Genomic DNA, 16,179 nt, shown 5'->3' on the forward strand with positions numbered 1-16,179 from the left:
AAAATTATACTTTGTTAGACACTTAAATTCCTGGAAGCAGCTGGGCATGGTGGCTCATGCCTGTACTCCCAGCACTTTGGGAGGCTGAGGTGGGTGGATCACAAGGTCAGGAGATTGAGACCATCCTGGCTAATACGGTGAAACCCTATCTCTACTAAAAATACAAAAAATTAGCCAGGCGTGGTGGTGGGCACCTGTTGTCCCAGCTACTCGGGAGGCTGAGGCAAGAGAATGGTGTGAACCTGGGAGGTAGAGCTTGCAGTGAGCCGCGATTGCGCCACTGCACTCCAGCCAGGGTGACAGAGCGAGACTCTGTCTCGAAAAAAAAAAAGAAAAAAGAAAATTCCTGGAAGCTGGGTGCAGTGGCACGTGCCTATAGTTCCAGTTACTCAGGACACTGAGGAGAAAGGATTGCTTGAGCCCAGGAGTTTGAGTCCAGCCTGGGCAATGTAGCAAGATCCTATCTCTTAAAAAAAATTTAAATGCCTGGATCTACCTTTTCTTTGGTCATAAAGAAGTTGACTGTGATGGTCACTTTTATTTCTATTGAGGCTAAGCGCCCAGGTCGTGGAGCAGGCCAGCCCCTTCTGTCTGCTGTGTGATCCTGAGTAAATGAGTTCACCTCTCTGAACCTTTCTCCATGGATAAAATGGAATCACAATTCCTCCCCTAAAGTTGGCTGGGTGAGAGTTCCACACATTGCTTATGAAGCTGACACAATGCCTTGCATGTAGTAGGTGTTCAGTAAATGGTAGCTATTACTCGTGAATGTCTTCTGCAGGAAGAAAGTCAGTCAGTTCTGTGACAGTATCCTATGGAAACGGGTGGGTGGATCTGTGCCCAAGTTGGAGAGTATGTTTAGGGTGATCTGACTTAAAATTTAGGCCACATGGCACATGGAAAATGGAGAGTGTCTCAGGTCCCTCACTTTGAGAACTTGAATCTTTCCAAAGGTTTCATGTACCCCAATAGGAAATGGTGACCCCAAGAAACCAAAGAAAGGGAGCTGGTGGTTGTGGGGAGACACCGGAGAGCTGCACACCCTGCCCCTCGCCCAGTGCTGCTGGACTTCCCACAAAGCCAGTGAGGTCCGTCTGCCCCCAGGAAGTCATCAGAGGCTGTGGCTGAGGAGACAGGCACTGGGGGCCTCCGTGGACCCGCTATTGGAGTGAAACGGCCTGGATGAAATTGGGTGGACAGGGTGCTGCCTCAGCAGGCTGGGATGTGCTGGGCTGTCAGAAAGTGCTCATAAATAGCATGCCCCTTGCAAAAGCAGGCGAGTCTGCAGACGGCCGTGGATCCTCTGTTCTTCCCGAGGCTACAGCAACAGGTTCATTCTGGGATGGGCTGGGGGTGGGGAGAGAAAAGCCACCCTGGCAGGCCTGGACCTTTGGTGGTCTCTGTGGGACGTGCATGGCTGACCGCCTGCAAAAAAACCAGGGTCTCCCTTAAGGGTCAGGTCCCAGTGAGAGGACCCTGACAGCGCAGCTGGGGGTGGAACAGGGGACCCTTGTCTGCAGCGGCCAGGGTCCAAGCCCCTGGACATGTGCTTAGGGCAGGGGACCTTCCAAAACAGCCCCTCCGAGGGAGGGGAGTGGGCACACGTGGTACCTGCCAAGTCCCCTGAGAGTCCCCTGTGAGCTGGACCAAGCCCTGTTTCCTGCTGAGGCTGGGACAGACAGAACAGACAGCCCGCAGGCTGTGCACGGTTAGGCCCGTGTCCAGAGTATATGGGCTGTGCAGCTGGGCATGCTGGGGTGGCCGTGCTGGGGTGGCCGTGGGTGGGTAACAGTTGGATGTGGGGTGTAGATGTAGGTGCCTTGTGTACCACTGTGGATGTCTGAAATGGGCAGGGGTGTGTGTGTGTGTGTGTGTGTGTGTGTGTGTGAGAGAGAGAGAGAGAGAGAGAAACTGTCCTGTGAGCCCACGGGTGAAATACGACTGATAGTGACCATAGAAACTTTTGTGAGTGTGTGCACGTATGTGTGTGTGTGCTGACAAACACAACAGTCCTGTGTGTGTCCATGGGTGCAACAATGATAAGCATGATTCCATGTGACTGCAGCAGGGGCCTGTATTGCGTGTCACCATCCCTGTAGCAATGAAGGAGAACTGTCGGTGTCTGGGTCTTGAAGCGGCTGGTACACAGTCGTATTCAATAAATGCTTAAGGAATGAGTAACCAAACGCAGGGAGACTGGCCCAGATCAAGTGTCCAAGGACCTGGTCTTACAAACGCTTTCTCTAGAGGTTTGTCTGTCTATCGCCCGACATTTGGGGTCTCCTGTGCCTCCTGGTCACTCAGCCCAGAGCCTGGCACTGTGTAGGTGCTCATGGAATCTTTGGTGAAGTAACCAGTGAACAACAGAGTTCCTGGAGTATGGAGGTGGGAGAGACCCCTGTAGAGGAAACCCCCTGAAGCCCACCCTTCAGCCAGGGTCTGGGGATGGGACATCTGCAGAGAGCTCTGGGAAACCTGGGTTTCGAGGAGCATCTGGATCGGGGGAAAATGGCACGGGCTTTGGAGCCAGGCCCGACCCAGGCCACTTCCTCTGTGTGCTTGAGGAAGTGGCCTCACTTTGCTGAGCCTCAGAGTTCCCCTCTGTCCAATGGGGTTCCTGATCCCACTGTCTCAGTCCACCACGTGGCCCATGGTAGGTGCTCAATGGACGTTTGCTGAATGACTGAATGACCGAATGTCGATCATAAGTTATGGCCATGCCCTGTGGGCAGCAAGGCTCTGTAGCTCATCCTGAACTCCAGTCACAGCAACACCTGGTTTCTCCCAGGTGGATCCAATGACCCATTTTCCTTTGATTTGAAGCCAGAGGTATTCCTGGGGAGATGGCGGAACAGCATGGAGCACCCGAGCAGGCTGCAGCTGGCAAGAGCCATGGAGGCCTTGGGGGCAGCTACAAGGTACTGGGCAGGGAGGGGGTGAGAGGGCTGCTCCTGGGCCTCAGGGTCATCTTCCCAGCCAAGCAGCACCTCTGCAGAAAGGAAGACCCATCCTTCCAACCACCCGGGCCAAGACAAAACGCTCCAGGTGGGTCCTCTGACTGCCACCCTCCTGTTAGAAACTTGCTTCATGACTTTGCCACATCCCCCCTCCTCTGCAAAACGGAAATGGTCACCCACATCCTGCCTGTGTCAATGGATCAGAGAGGCTCGGGAGTTTCTGGAAACACGGCTCTGAGCTCTGACTCGCCTGTGTGACCTCAGCCTGGTGTCTTGCCCTCTCTGGGGAAAAGGGCACAGGTTTTGGAGGTTCTCTGGACCTCAACAGCCCCATCTTTGAAATGTGGATGGTGCCCAGACATCATGGCCAGAGTTGGTGTAAAGGCTAAAAGAAATGAGTGAAGCCAGCTAGCAGAGGGAGGCGCCCTAGAAATCTGAGAGAAGGTTTGAATGCGTTGGCTCTGCCCTTTCCAAACCATCTCCGGGGGCTTTTTGGGAAACTATTCCAGACAAAGTCTAAGGATGGGTCGAATCCCAGTGCCTCCTCTTAACTTGCTGTGCAGCCCGAGGCAAGTATCTTACCCTTTCTGAGCTTCTTTGATCCCTTCTGTAAAATGACTAGAACAGATGTTCCCTGGGGATCTTCTACAAAGTCAGTTTGTGTTTCCAGGCAGGTGAGAGAGGCAAAACCTTGGTCTGCCTTTGCAGCCCCTCTCCGCCTAGGCTTGGGGCGGGCAGAGGTCTTCCCAGAGATTGCAAACAGGTGTTTCATTTTGTAAAGGGGGAAATTTCACGTTAAGGAAAATACAGATTTCTGAATTTTTCTCTTGAAAAAATAGGAACTGGGACCTCATTCCCTCATTACCAGAAGCAGCTTCATTTCCCCACCAACCTCTCGGGTTATTTCAGTCCGCTGGGCTCCCTACCTGGCTCCTGCCGGACATTAGAGTTACAATCCCTAGTTTTAATTGATCTCACTGAAGTTCCTGAACGCGTTTCCCTCCATGGCCATTAGAGGGCAGTGCAGGCCCGCTTCGGTGCTGGCTCCAGGCTGGAGAGATGCAGAGAGGATAAAGCAGATGGTACCTCCCTCTAATGCCCCAAGGAGGGGCAGAGGCTGGAGCCGGGAGCCCAGCAGAGGTGGGATGCTTAGGACGCTGCTCTTCTAGGTGATCGTGTACGAACTAGAGAACTTCCAAGGCAAACACTGCGAGCTTTCGGCCGAGTGCCCCAGCCTGACCGACAGCCTGCTGGAGAAGGTGGGCTCCATCCAAGTGGAGTCCGGGCCGTGAGTACCTAGACCCCTAGTCCCTCGCCACAACCCTGAGCCTTCTGGGAGTGTGGAGGCCCCAGTCTGAGCTCTAGATCTGTTGTGGGGCTTTTGACAACTCCCCTGCCTTCTCTGGCCTCATTTTCCCCATCTGTAAAATGAGAGTTGAAGAATTCTCTAGAATCCTAGATATCTGCAGCAAATCCCAGGATACCTGAGGTTGGAAGAAAAACAGCAAGGACGACCTAGCACCTAGCTCAGTGACTGGAACATGGGATTTAATATTTATCATTTTAATAATCATTGTAACACCTAAAATTTAACATGCATTATGTGATTGAATCCTCATGACCCCGTGAGAGAGGTGTCATTCTTATTCCCACTTTATAGATGGGGAAACTGAGGCCAAAGTGGGTAAGTGTCCCATCCATGTCCACAAGGCAGGCAGGTATCTCGCCTGGGCCCTGAATTCCCACCTTTGGATTGCAAGTCCAGGCTCTGGCACTAACCACCTGGGTGATCTTCGGCAAGTTGCTTCACACACCAGGCCTCCGTTTGCTCATCTGTGGAATGGGGATAACAATGGTACATATCTCAGAGAGAGTTTTTATGAAAATGAATGGAATGATGCAAATAAATACATATTAAAAACAATATAATACAAAGAAGAAGAAAAGGAAGAGGAAGAAGTCGCTGTCACCTATGGGTACTTATTGTGTGCCAGGCATTGTGCTAAAGACTTTTCTGAGTACCTTGCATGGAGGCTAGATTCTCCACAACATTCGCTAGGATGGTTTTCCGGCCCAGAGTCTCAGACAGTTCCTGGTATGTCCTAGCAGCTCCTTTAATTACAGATCCAGGAATTAGCAGTAGGGTTGGAGGGAGGGTGCAAGGTTCAAGGTCAGCAGCTCTTGGATCCTTCTCTCACTAAACTTGAATGCTTCCTCAGCTGCAGCAAAGGTGACCCAGGCAGGCCTCTTCCTCCCTCAGGTGGCTGGGATTTGAGTCTAGGGCCTTCCGCGGGGAGCAGTTTGTTCTGGAGAAGGGGGATTATCCTCGCTGGGATGCCTGGTCCAACAGCCGTAATAGTGACAGCCTCCTGTCCCTCCGGCCTCTGAACATTGTGAGTATGGTTCCTGCCCACCTCTGGGTGTTCCTGGAAGCAGGGTGCACCGGGAGCTTTTCAGGCAAGCTCACTGCACGAGCTGGGCTGAGGGCTTGGCCCAGATGGACCTGGCCGGGGAAGGGCCCTCATATTTCTGATCTGAACAATTGTGTGGGACAAGAAGTGGGATATTGAATGGACATTGGGTTGGGAGTTGAGACACCAAGACTCACATCTTGAATTAAACCAGCATAGCACTGGGACTTTTCTTTGTAACCCTATTAAAACGATGAGCCACGTGGTCCAGTCACAAATCAGTATTGTTATCAAAGAAATGCAGTCTAGGAAATAACTTCAGAAAGTAGCTTCAAAATACTTTAAGTTCTCTACTTGTGTTTCTCTAACACCTGAAAGGGACACAGTCACAGTGACACTGTTTATTTATTTATTTATTTATTTATTGAGACAGACTCCTGCTCTGTCGTCCAGGCTGGAGTGCAGTCTCTCTCTCTCTCTCAACATTTTTTATTTATGTATTTTTATTTGATTTTGAGTTGCAGTCTTGCTCTGTCACCCAGGCTGGAGTGCAGTGGCATGATCTCTGCTCACTGCAACCTCTGCCTCCTGAGTTCAAGTGATTTTCCTGCCTCAGCCTCCTGAGTAGCTGGGACTGAAGTCTCCTGCCACCATACTGGGCTAATTTTTGCATTTTTAGTAGAGACGGCATTTCGCCATGTTGGCCAAGCTGGTCTTGAACTCCTGGCTTCAAGTGATCTGCCCGCCTTGGCCTCCCAAAGTACTGGGATTACAGGCATGAGCCACCATGCCTGGCCCGCAGTGACACTTTAAACACCACCCTTCTTCCTCCCCTGCTTCCCTCACATCCAGTAGCTGCACCAACCCTTTCTCTTTGTCACGTAACTGAGTCCTCCTTAGAGGGCAATGGAAGAGGGGAAACCGGGAAGATGAAACTGGCATCTGGTTAGGAAAGAGAGAAAGCTCATATGTTGATACTTTTGATCTCCGTCCACCCTCTCCAGGCCTCAGTTTCTCTATCATTTGAATGATGGGATTGAGCAAGATCTGAAAATTCCTTTTCAGTTTTATCATCTATGGCTCTAGATTCCTAAATCGACCAGCTTTGGAGGATTCTCCCTGTCCCTCCTACAGTGAATTTGGGGGTGGAGGCATCTCCTGAGTCCCTTCTCTCCTGCAGCGGGTTTGGGGGTGGGTGTTATTTTGTGGTGACTTGTTGATTCTTTCCGGCATCTGGAGCCTCCTTGACCTCTGTTCTGGATACGGGAGCAGCCGCTCACCCCACGATATTGCCCTCAGGATAGCCCAGATCACAAGCTTCATCTGTTTGAGAACCCAGCTTTCAGTGGCCGCAAGATGGAGATAGTGGATGATGACGTGCCCAGCCTTTGGGCTCATGGCTTCCAGGACCGTGTGGCGAGTGTCCGCGCCATCAATGGGACGTAAGGGACCCAAGCCTCACCCTTGCCCCATCTTCTGGTCAGCCACGCCTCTGGCTCCAAACAGAATCAGTGCCCATACTTTCTTGCATGATTAATGTTCCCTGCACTCCTGACCCATTGAGATTTCTAGGCAGCCTTGACTTAAATCAAGTGAAATCTGTTCTCTCCACCTGTTCCCATCTGAGTCCTCCTTTTTTTTTTTTTTTTTTTTTTTGAGATGGATTCTCACTGTCTCCCAGGCTGGAGTGCAGTGGCGCGATCTCGCTCACTGCAAGCTCCGCCTCACAGGTTCACGCCATTCTCCTGCCTCAGCCTCCCCAGTAGCTGGGATTACAGGTGCCCGCCACCAAGCCTGGCTAATTTTTTGTAGTTTTAGTAGAGACAGGGTTTCACCGTGTTAGCCAGGATGGTCTCGATCTCCTGACCTCGTGATCCGCCCGCCTCAGCCTCCCAAAGTGCTGGGATTACAGGCGTGAGCCACTGTGTCTGGCCCCTTCCTCCTTTTCTAAACATCCCCATGCCCTTGAACTGATTCTTGAAATATTCTTCCCCCTCATAACTCTTGTTCTTCTTACCAAGGGGCCCAGGATGTGTGCAGCTATTGAGGTGTGACACAAGTTGTACAGAGGAGAGCAGGCTTATCACCTCCCTCTTTCTAGGCTTAATATCACCGTTAATGCAGTCTTAGGATCACCTGCTTTTTGTAGGTGGTTACATCTCACTTGTGGGCTTGGAATCTGGGGTTGGACCTTGAGGGACACCACCCATCCCTGATAATAATTTATTCAATAATTTTTACTGAACATGTACTATATGCTGGTATGCAGATACAGAGAACAGCAAGAATGACACATATCCTCTGCCCTCAAAAAAATTACATAGTCTGGGGCCAGGATCACCTCAGGTCGGGAGTTCATGAGCAGCCTGACCAACATGGAGAAACCCTGTCTCCACTAAAAATACAAAATTAGCCGGGCATGGTGGCGCATGCCTGTAATCCCAGCTACTTGAGAGGCTGAGGCAGGAGAATCGCTTGAACCTGGGAGGTGGAGGTTGTGGTGAGCTGAGATCATGCCACTGCACTCCAGCCTGGGCAACAAGAGCGAAACTCCAGCTAAAAAAAAAAAAAAAAAAGATTACATAGTCTGATAGACAGACAAAGTAACAGGTATTTGCAACGTATTGTGACCAGGATTGTGATGGGATCACAGGATTGTGATGGGATCAGGATTGTGATGGGATCAGGATTGTGGGATGCACAAGGGGCTCTGGGAGTCCCAGTGAGGTACTCGATTCAGTCTGCAGGAGTCTGGAGACATCTAAATTGAGCTGTAAGGGATGCAAGTGGAAAACAGGGGGAAGGAGAAGGATGAGGTGAGGAAGAACATTCCAGGCAGAAGGAATCATGCATACAAAGCTCCCCGCCGCCACACACACACACACAGCAGGTTCTGGGAAAGTAGAATAAGAGAGGCTGCGGTGTGGAGTCGTCAATGGGATGTTGAGAGATAAGACTAGAGATGCTGTGGGAAGGGTCCTGTGAGCAGGGTAAGGAGTTTGGATTCGTCCCAAGGGCTCTGGGGAGCTTAGGGGGAATGTAGGCAGGCAGTGCACGGTCAGATGCTGGCTGGAGGCAGGGTGACTGGAAGCAGACCGTCCACATCTCAACCTTGGTCTCCCGGCAGATGGGTTGGCTATGAGTTTCCCGGCTACCGTGGGCGCCAGTACGTGTTTGAGCGGGGCGAGTACCGCCACTGGAATGAGTGGAACGCCAGCCAGCCGCAGCTGCAGTCTGTGCGCCGCATCCGCGACCAGAAGTGGCACAAGCGGGGCTGCTTCCTTAGCAGCTGAAAGGCACCCAGACCTCAAAGACCCAGACCCACGCTTCGGGGGCTGCATGGGCAAGAAGAGGAGGCTCCAGGGCTGGGGCGAGGGCCGACCTGTCCACCCTTCCCTGGAATCTGCTCAATAAAGCCTGGGGTTGGTCCCCCGCCTGCCATGTTCCTCGGCATCACTTCCTGAGGGAGCCAGGCCTGGGGCAGGACCTGTGGGAGAGGCCTGCTGAAGGAGGCTGGGGCTTGAGAGTTCTGAGACTCCCAGGAAGGGGCTGTGAACTTTGCCCATATCCTAGGCTCTAATCCTTTCAGGCAGAACCATGTGCCCCTACTGCCCTGATCTTGTGTTTATCTGCTGGTGCGTGTTTCCACCTGAATGTCTGTCCGTCTACCCACCCACTCATCCATCCATCCATCCACCCATCCATCCATCCATCCATCCATCCACCCATCCATCCATCCATCCACCCACCCGTGTGCCCATCCATTCATCTACTCACCCATCCATCCATCCACCCACCCACCCACTCGCCTATCCATCTATCTATCCATCCATCCATCCACCCACCCACTGGCCTATCCATCCACCCACTCACCTACCCATTCATTCATCCATCCATCCACCTACCACCCATTCATCCATCCATGCATCCACCCATCCATCCATCCATCCACCCATCCATCCATCCATCCACCCACCCACCCGTGTGCCCATCCATTCATCTACTCACCCATCCATCCATCCACCCACCCACCCACTCGCCTATCCATCCATCCATCCATCCATCCATCCATCCATCCATCCATCCATCCACCCACCCACTGGCCTATCCATCCACCCACTCACCTACCCATTCATTCATCCATCCATCCACCTACCACCCATTCATCCATCCATGCATCCATCCATCCATCCATCCACCCACTTACCCATCCATCCATCCATTCATTCTTCCTTCCATCTTCCTATATTTATTCTTTCCATTAATTCATCCATTTTTCCTTCCACTCACCCATCTTTCTATCCTTTTATTCACATATCCATCAATTTTTCTTTCAATCTACTTGTCCATCAATCTGTCCATCTGATCTTCCTTCCTCCCTCCCTCCCTCCTTCCTCCCTCCTTCCCTTCCCTTCCCTCCCCTTCCCTCCCTCCCTCCCTCCCTCCCTCTCTCCTTCCTTCCTTCCTTCCTTCCTTCCTTCTCTCCTTCCTTCCTTCTCTCCTTCCTTCCATTCATCTATCCATTATTTCCCCTTCCACCCCTCTGTGGGTCAGTTTCTGTTGTCACTAATGTATTCAGCAAATGCCATGCCCTGTTCAGTGTATTCAGCAAATGCCATGCCCTGTTCAAGGCCTAAGGACACAGCACAATGTCCTACCCTCCAGGTTTTCACCTTCTATGTGAGAGACAGAAAGTAAATAAACAGGTCGATTAGGGCTATAATGTTGGGAGGTGGTAAATACCAAGAACAATAAAGTTGGATAAAAATGTGGAAATGATGGGGGTGATGGCCAGAGAAATCTGTGCAGAGGAACCGAGACCTCAGTGAACCACCAGAACATTCCAGGCAGGGAAATAACAGGTGCAAAGGCCCTAGGTAGGAGTGTGCTGGCCTAACAGGAAACAGCAGATCTGGAATGGAGTAAAAGACTGGGGGTAGGGGTGAGAGAGAACAGGATTAGGTCATTTAGGGCTTTGCAGACCATAGTGGACTTTGCTTGTTCGCTGAGGGAGGTGGGAGCCACGGAGCATTTGAGCAAAGTGAGCCATGGTCTGCATTGGGATTTAATAGGATCACTCTGGCTAGGGTGCAAACAATACACTTAGTGGCCAAGGAGGGATGCAGAGAGACTGGTTGGGAGGCTACTGCGGAGAGCCTGGTGAACTGTGCTGGTGTGGTCCACCTGAGCCTCTCTCTCTCATGCCTCAGTATCTCTGTCCCCTTGCCCAGAGGCCTTCTGCAGCCTTGCCTGGGGTACTGAGTGCCCATCCCACCTCCCCCCACTGACCACTGCTCTGGGCCCCCGTGGATTCATCTGGGCAGTGGGAGTTGCTGGAGAGCTGAACAGACACTGGGGCAGTGCCAGGCATAAATGAAGTCATTATGTATGTATGTATGTATTTATTTAGAGACAGAGCCTCACTCTGTCACCCAGGCAGTGGCACAGTCTCAGCTTACTGCAACCTCCATCTCCTGGGCTCAAGCAATTCTCCTGTCTCAGCGTCCCAAGTAGCTGGGACTACAGGTGCACACCACCACACCTGGCTAATTTTTGTATTTTTAGTGGAGACGGGGTTTCACCGTATTTATCAGGTTGGTCTCAAACTCCTGACCTCCAGTGACCCACAGAGTGCTGGGATTACAGGCGTGAGCCACCATGCTCGGCCATAATTGAGTCTCTTCTGCCCCCAGGTAGGAAGAGGAGGGGCCTTCTGTCTGATAGCCAGCTGACAGCAGACTTCCTGTAGGCAGGCCCCGGGACCACCCCTCACCCATCCAACCTCCACGAGCCAACTCTGCATCATTTCCCTGACTTTGTTCCCCTTCTGTACCCGGAGCCTGTCTCAGGCACCTGCAGCCTCCCAGCGGGTGATGCAGCTGGTGTGTGGGAGGCCTATGGGGGCCTCAGGAAGGCATCGAAAAGGATAGAGTAATTTTCAATTACTTTAACCTGCATATTTTACAAACAAGGTGAGAAATCATCTTGGCTTTTTCTGAGTGTATGGGAGACCTGGGCTGGGCATCAGGATCAGATGGAGCAGGGGTGCCCAGCAATGAGACAGATGGAAGGCAGGGGCTTGGCATCCCCATTGTGGAGATACAGCACCCCTATTGCCCACCCCTTTCTCCCCTCTGGACCCACCCCTTCCTCCCTTTCTCAAGGACAGGCCTTGTCATTCTTTATTCTTTTTTTATCTTTTGAGATGGGGTCTTGCTCTGTCACCCAGGCTGGAGTGCAGGGGCGTGATCATAGCTCACTGCAGCCTCCAATTCCTGGTCTCAAGCAATCCTCCTACCTCAGCCTCCTAAAGCACTGGGATTACAGGCCTTACACCACCATGCCCAGCTAATTTTTAAAATCTATTTTTTTGTAGAGGTGAGGGTCTTGCTGTATTGCCCAGGCTTGTCTCAAACTCTTGGCCTCAAGCACTCTTCCTGCCTCAGCCTCCCAAAGTGTTGGGATTACAGGTATGAACCAGGTGCCATCCAGTCTGTTATGCTTTTTTTTTTTTCTTTTTTTAAAGCAGAGACTCACTCTGTCACCCAGGCTGGAGTGCAATGGCTCTGTCTCGGCTCATGGCAACCTCTACCTCCCAGGTTAAAGTGATTCTCCTGCCTCAGTCTCCTGAGTAACTAGGATTACGGGTGTGTGCCACCATACCAGGCTAATTTTTGTATTTTTAGTAGAGATGGGGTTTCACCGTGTTGCCCAGGCTGGTCTCAACTCCTGACCTCATGATCCACCCATCTCGGCCTCCCAAAGTGCTGGGATTACAGACGTGAGCCACTGCGCCCAGCCTGTCATGCTTTATAAATCAATGCTTACATCATCTCATTAAACCCTAAGAATGTCATTGGGAGGGAGGTGTGGTTATTAATTCTATTTCACAGATGAAGAAATGGGCTCAGGAAGGCAACATCACCTTCCTAGAGCCACACAGATAAGAAGTGGTAGAACTGAGACCTGAATCCTGAGTATTGACCCCAGAAAATCCATTCCTGAGTGCCATACACTCTGATGTATCCATAAAGGACAGGAAGTCACCAGGGAGATAGAGTTGAAAATAACATCAGCAGTTGCAGCAGAAACAACGGTAATAATAGCTGCCACTATAGAGCTGTGGCCAAACCCCAAGCACGTTATTAAGTGCTTTAGAGTTTCATCTTGACTCTACAGACAGGCAATAGTGATCCTCATATGCAGCGAGAGAAACTGAGGCCCAGAGAGCTGAAGCAAATTGTCCCAAGTGCCACAGCTCTTAAGTGATGGGACCAGGACTCACATTCAGGTCTGTCTCCAAAGCCTGTTTCTCTGTATTCATCAGCTGTTGATGCTGTGGTCGGCCGACCTAATGCCACTGCTGGTGTGGGCAATGACTTCGTTTATTGAGCATCTACTATAGTCTAGGCACCAGGCCACAAGCTGTCCATGCCTGATCTCAGTTAACACCAACAGGGCCCATGACTGGCTCTTGGGTAACAGGAAGGCTTACAGGGAGGCTGGCTCAAGTGTGAGTCAGTGAGCTCACTCACCATGCCCACTCCCAGGCCAAATGCAGCCCCGGGGTCTGGAGTGGGGTTGATTCCAGAGGTGGGGTTCAGCTGCACTGCCAGATTCATGGCAGCCCCAGGCAGTCATTGATGTCCAAGTGACTCTATCCAAAGCCTCACACCCATAATAACCCATCTGTGCCAGGAAGCTCTTGTTCTTCACACGTACTCCCATACATTGTCCTATGCAGTCGTCAGCTCCAAGAGGCTCAGAGTGGGGAAGCCAACTGCTGAGGTCACACAGCCAGGGAGGGGCAGAACTGAGATTTGACCCCAGGCCTGTCTAACTCCAAAACCCTGCTCTTAGCCCCAACCTAGACAAAATTGTCTTTTTTTTTTTTTTTTTGAGACAGAGTCTTGATTTCTCGCCCAGGCTGGAGTGCAGTGGCGCGATCTCGGCTCACTGCAACCTCCGCCTCCTAGGTTCAAGTGATTCTCCTGCCTCAGCCTCCCAAGTAGCTGGGACTACAGGTGCACTCCACCATGCCCAGCTAATTTTTTTGGTATTTTCAGTAGAGATGGGCTTTCACCATGTTGGCCAGGCTGGTCTCGAACTCCTGACCTCGTGATCCACCCACCTCGGCCTTCCAAAGTGCTGGGATTACAGGCGTTAGCCACCCCGGCCTGGCCCTCATATTTTGTCTTCTGCAGGGCAGAACCTTAGAGTGACAGTGAAGCAAGAATATCCCTCAATTACAAGAGAATGAGGTTTAGTGCCAAGAGATCACTTTACCAGCTTAATTGAGAGGCAGTGTTGCTCAGTGATTGCAGGCAGTAGAGTCAAGTGATCAGAGGAAGAGTGACTGAGTTAGGCCCTTGATTTATACCACCTGGTTTCCTCTCCAGGCTCCACCACTCATTGTGTGCCTTTGGGCAAGTCACTTAACCTCGCTGTGCTTCCTTTGCCTCATCTGTAACATGGAGATAATAATGCTACCTATCTCATAAGGTTGTAGCAGTTAGTAACCTGAGTTTACTTTGCAGAAAGGGCTTAGAACAATGGGTAAAACCAATGACGTGCTCTGTACGTGTTCACCATCCTCTTCTCATGATCATTTTTTTGATGATGAGAAGTAGGGCAACAGACAGGCTTCCAGAGCTCCGTTCCAGACAGAAGATGCTGGAGACAGGGTCTATAGTTGTATGGAGCAGAGAGACTTTGCAGTTACTCAATAATGGAGGTTTATTCTAAAGACACCTGTGGAAACAGGGAAATTAGAAAACTAGGCTACATGGCCACACTCAGAATCCAAGCGAAAGCCCTACAAAGAGGCTTCATGGTGGGGGCAGGGAGCCAGGACCCAGACAGTGAACAGGGATCATGGAGAGAGGAACTGGAGCCTGAGGGCTCTCGGGAGCTGGGCAGCTGGCTCTGTGGTCACCCCCCTAGGGATCCACCATTAGGGGACCTCAGCAAATGCATCCCCAAGTCTTGACTCTCTTGGGGGGACCTTCTCGCCATTCCCTGTTGCCAGCTTCCTCTTTCCCTTGCCTTTCCCCCGGACATCTTTGATCTGCTGCCTGGATTGTAGCAGATGCTGGCTGTGCTTTTCCTACCCTGTAGACCTTACAATGTTGCTGTGTGAGGACCACTTCCACCAGCCAGTATCCACATGTCTGTGTGCCTGGAAACTCTCTCCTGTGCCTGGAGAGGTGGGAGGCAGCTATAATCTTGGGGGAATGAATACCTACTAGGAGCAACCTTCTTCCAATGACTAACAGTAGCTGGGGTATCAATTCCCCAACTCCCCAGGGCTCAGGTGAGAACTTTACCAAGCATTCTTCACCATTTTGGAAATTAATGTCACCCATGACAATGCTACATAAGTGTATGAAAATGTCTAACACATATTAAGTTTAATATTAACTTCCTGTCCAAATGTATGCATTATAAATAGGAGTAATTGCCTAACTGCTTTCTTATATCATCTGTTTGAAGCCTTTACATACCAAAATACATACTGTTACACATTCTATCCTTATTATTCTTTTATAATACAGTTAGAGTTAGAACATTTTATTATTCATTTATTTTAAGCATGCATGTAGATGGGTTACATTATCAATTTTATTTCAAGAGAGTAAAAGGGCTGTTACAAAAAAGTGTCATAAGAAGGGAATGTTGTTTCTGATAGGCTATGAGAACATCTTTTGATGATCTCAGAGCCTCCTTCCAGTTCTGACTCTTTTGTATCTAAAAGTTAAATATTGTTTGTCCGAGGGGAACACCAAGACCTATTCTCCTCATGGGAGCAAGAAGATGAAGTGGAGAGGAAGGTTTGAGTCCTTTCTCTCTATGTATCTGTCAGGCTATGCTGCAGTAACAAACAGCCCCCAATTCTTGGTGGTTGAAAACAATGAAACTTATTTCTCACTCATGAAAGAAGTCTAGTGCTGGTCAGCAGGGGGCTTTTCTCTACAGAGTCACTCAGAGACCCACGCTGGTGTAGGCCCTGCCATTTTGCAATGTTGCCATCTCAGGATAGCAGAAGAGAAGAGAGCACTGCAAAGTGTGGCTTCTGTAATAAGATGATTTCACCTGGGTATTACACCAGTCATGTTTGTTCAGAATCCACTGACCAGAATGAGTCACATGACACCTCCTAATTTTAAGAAGACCCAGTGGTAACCTGCTCACTAATACACCCTGAATTGCCTGCCTTCCTTTCTCTGGCTCACTTCCCCACTCCCTACTTCCTGATGCTCCCTGGGATCACTTTCCAAATAAATTATATACACCTGAACTTGTTGTCTTAGAGTCTGCTTCTGGTAGAGCCCAAATGAAGACACTCCCGCTCTTTATCATTAATTAATTCAACCAGTCAATACATATTTCCTGAACACCTACTATGTGCTAGATCCTATGTAGGCACTGGGGGCACAAAGATGACTGAGCCTCGGCTCAGCTCTCCACGACCTAGCTCATTGGCTAGGTGAGCAAATTGCCCAGGTCTCACATTAAAAGCAAAGATTGGCCAGGGGCAGTGGCCTATGACTGAAACTCTAGTACTTTGGAAGGCCAAGGCAGAAAAATTGCTTGAGGCTCAGAGTTCACAACCTACCTGGACAACACAGCAAGACCCTATCCCTAATTTTTTTTTAATTGGCTGGGCACAGATGTGTATGCCTGTAGTCTGAGCTACTCAGGAGGCTGAGACAGGAGGATCACTTGAGCCCAGCAGTTGGAGGCTGCAATGACCTGTGATAGCACCACTGTGCTCCAGGCTGGGCAGCAGAGCAAGACCCTATCTCAAAAAA

At 50.5% G+C, this 16,179-nt stretch overlaps 1 protein-coding gene across 1 annotated transcript; it reads left to right on the forward strand.

The window, feature by feature from the left end:
* Positions 1-2,766: 2,766 nt before the first annotated feature.
* Positions 2,767-8,804, forward strand: CRYBB3 (crystallin beta B3). The gene is made up of 5 exons (XM_065522347.2): positions 2,767-2,918; positions 4,127-4,245; positions 5,218-5,350; positions 6,668-6,810; positions 8,496-8,804. Exons 1-5 carry the CDS (start codon positions 2,844-2,846, stop codon positions 8,659-8,661), a joined length of 636 nt encoding a protein of 211 aa, XP_065378419.1. The 5' UTR covers positions 2,767-2,843; the 3' UTR covers positions 8,662-8,804.
* Positions 8,805-16,179: the final 7,375 nt, after the last annotated feature.

Source organism: Macaca fascicularis, chromosome 10 (assembly GCF_037993035.2).
Source record: "Macaca fascicularis isolate 582-1 chromosome 10, T2T-MFA8v1.1".
Taxonomy (NCBI): domain Eukaryota; kingdom Metazoa; phylum Chordata; class Mammalia; order Primates; family Cercopithecidae; genus Macaca; species Macaca fascicularis.

Excerpts from the sequence above, each read along its gene's own strand:
- CRYBB3 (XM_065522347.2), top strand. The coding sequence starts at position 2,844 with ATGGCGGAACAGCATGGAGCACCCGAGCAGGCTGCAGCTGGCAAGAGC. Across the intron at positions 2,919-4,126 it reads GCCTTGGGGGCAGCTACAAG|GTGATCGTGTACGAACTAGA; the intron begins GTACTGGGCAGG and ends CTGCTCTTCTAG. Across the intron at positions 6,811-8,495 it reads GTCCGCGCCATCAATGGGAC|ATGGGTTGGCTATGAGTTTC; the intron begins GTAAGGGACCCA and ends GTCTCCCGGCAG.